The sequence below is a fragment of the Propithecus coquereli genome, unplaced genomic scaffold (assembly GCF_000956105.1).
Source record: "Propithecus coquereli isolate 6110/MARCELLA unplaced genomic scaffold, Pcoq_1.0 Scaffold1, whole genome shotgun sequence".
In the NCBI taxonomy this organism is placed as follows: Eukaryota; Metazoa; Chordata; class Mammalia; order Primates; family Indriidae; genus Propithecus; species Propithecus coquereli.
In genome coordinates this window covers 19,677,500-19,679,645 of record NW_012133857.1, presented here as the reverse complement: position 1 = coordinate 19,679,645, position 2,146 = coordinate 19,677,500, and the positions used below count along the sequence as shown (strand labels likewise).

The 2,146-nt window shown below is 32.9% G+C and overlaps 1 protein-coding gene across 1 annotated transcript in view; it reads left to right on the top strand.

Annotated features, from left to right (window-relative positions):
* DNAH12 (dynein, axonemal, heavy chain 12) overlaps positions 1-2,146 on the top strand; it is a 236,169-nt gene that overhangs the window by 27,580 nt on the left and 206,443 nt on the right. The window contains 2 exon segments of the mRNA XM_012640974.1: positions 698-886; positions 1,450-1,606. Of these exon segments, the coding sequence (XP_012496428.1) occupies positions 698-886; positions 1,450-1,606 (346 nt within the window).

The following is a 2,146-nucleotide window of genomic DNA, read 5'->3' as shown; positions in this document are numbered from 1 at the left end:
TCATTTAGATCCTTGTTTGTGGACTGGGCTAAATATCCAACAGTTGGTTCTACATAAGAAAGCATGATTCATACTTTAGAAACTCATTGTGCATATTTCTAAGTTCCAGTGGCTTTACCTTCACCTAGTGATCTACGTGCTGGAAATCTGGCTCTTCAGGAAAAAAAAACACCCTGATTTGTAGTGTTTGCCAATTTCTGTGGTGTAAATATTCCCACCAAACAGATTTTAAGCTTCTAAGGGATTAACAACTGGTTCACAAAATTCTTGAACATTTAACAATTGGCTCTTGAGACAATAGGAGCTAGCTGCAGCATGCCACTACAAGTTACCCCATTACAAACTTAGCTTCAGCTACCTATGGTCTTCACCATATTGTTTAGTCTTTTGGAATATTTTCTGTACCAGGGACAGAATTGCCAAAGAATGGGAAAAATTCTGAGTTGCCATTTTAAAATTGTTGATATTCTATTAAAAAATTAAGGTTTGTATATATCGTTCTATTTATTGTGTTAGACTACATTTATTAAGAACATATTGTGCTGAATAAAGATAATTTTCAGGATTAAATGGATTGATAGAATGACTTAATTAGACAGCTATAATCAGCTATAGACAATTATAATCAGTTCACTGATTTTAGTTAAGGGTTGGATTTATACTTTTTGAAGTAATAGTAATTTGTGATATCATGCAGCTAAAGGATCTTTTGAGGAGAACTGCAGAAGGATTTGTAAAACTCTTTGACCCACAAGATCAACAGGGGCTGCCAATATTTAAGATGGAATTGACGTTTGATGATGATAAAATGGAATTTTATCCTACTCTCCAAGATTTGGAAGATGTTATTTTGAGTGTGGTAGAGCGAATAGCTGAAGCTCTGCAGGTATTACATCATCCTTACACACTGGGTTTCTTTACATGGCTCTTTTTCAGACTTTTAAATTATTTGAGTCAAATCTTTATAAAGTGTATATGTACGTAAAATGTTGCAACTCTTTGTTTTATTTTCCTCCCTCTGTTACTTTAAATTAGAAAGTGTTTTCTCTTTGAAAAATCTCCTAGCCAGAGATGACATTTTCCTTCTTAGAACCTTTCTTGTAGTAATGGATTGATATTTTTGTGTACGTCTAATCTCCTCTACTGAGTTGTGAGCTTCTTAAGAACAAGATCCAATTCATATTTGTTCTTTCTAGAGCTTTCTAGTATAATCACTTTGACATTACTCAATAAATATTTGTTGAATGATAGAAAACTAATCCAACTTAAATTTTACATTAGACTACAAACTATGCAATTTTAAATTTTTATTTTGCATCAAATTATTTTTTCTTGGACAGTTGAAGTCTGAAAAGAATGTTTTAAAACATTATGGTTATAAGATCTTCATTTAGATTAATTGCACAGTTAGATATTTATTGCATATATTATTATTTTTATTTGTGTTAGAATGTCCAAACAATACCTTCTTGGCTATCAGGAACTTCAACACCTGTAAATCTTGACACAGAACTTCCTGAACACGTGTTACAATGGGCTCTCAGTACACTGAAAGTGGCAATACATCACAACTTAGAAGGTGCAAGAAAACATTATGAGACCTACGGTATATATAACATATATAATATTATACCTTTTTTCCATCATTTTATTTTTATGAGAATTTGGTCAGATATTTTGTTGTCTAGGGCTGTCATGAAAGAGCACAGAGATCCAGATGTGAGCATAGGCATGGCTTTGGGCAGAGTCAAGGATTGAACGCAAGGAATTTTGTTGTCTAGTCCAAAGGACGAATGTTAACTGGAGCAGGATAATAAAGTTAAAAGGTAGAAAGAAGAGATGTTGGAATAAGAAGAGAAGATGTTGGAATAAGATCAAAAAGTAGAAAGAAGAGATTTAGAATAAATCAAGGGTTAAAGAAAGATAATTTCTGGGAATAGTTTTGCAGAGCCTGCAGCTCAATTTTATTGGTCTGTAGTCTACTCAAGTGTGGGTGAGGTCAGGATGGATAGTTTGTTATTTGACACTCTGTTAAACAAAATCTGTTAAGTGGTGCATCCGTACCTCTAAGTTATTTTAGGAGCCTCAAATATCCTATTACCTTTATTTTAAAATATCTGTATTTAGCTTGGTTTGCTTGCTAAAT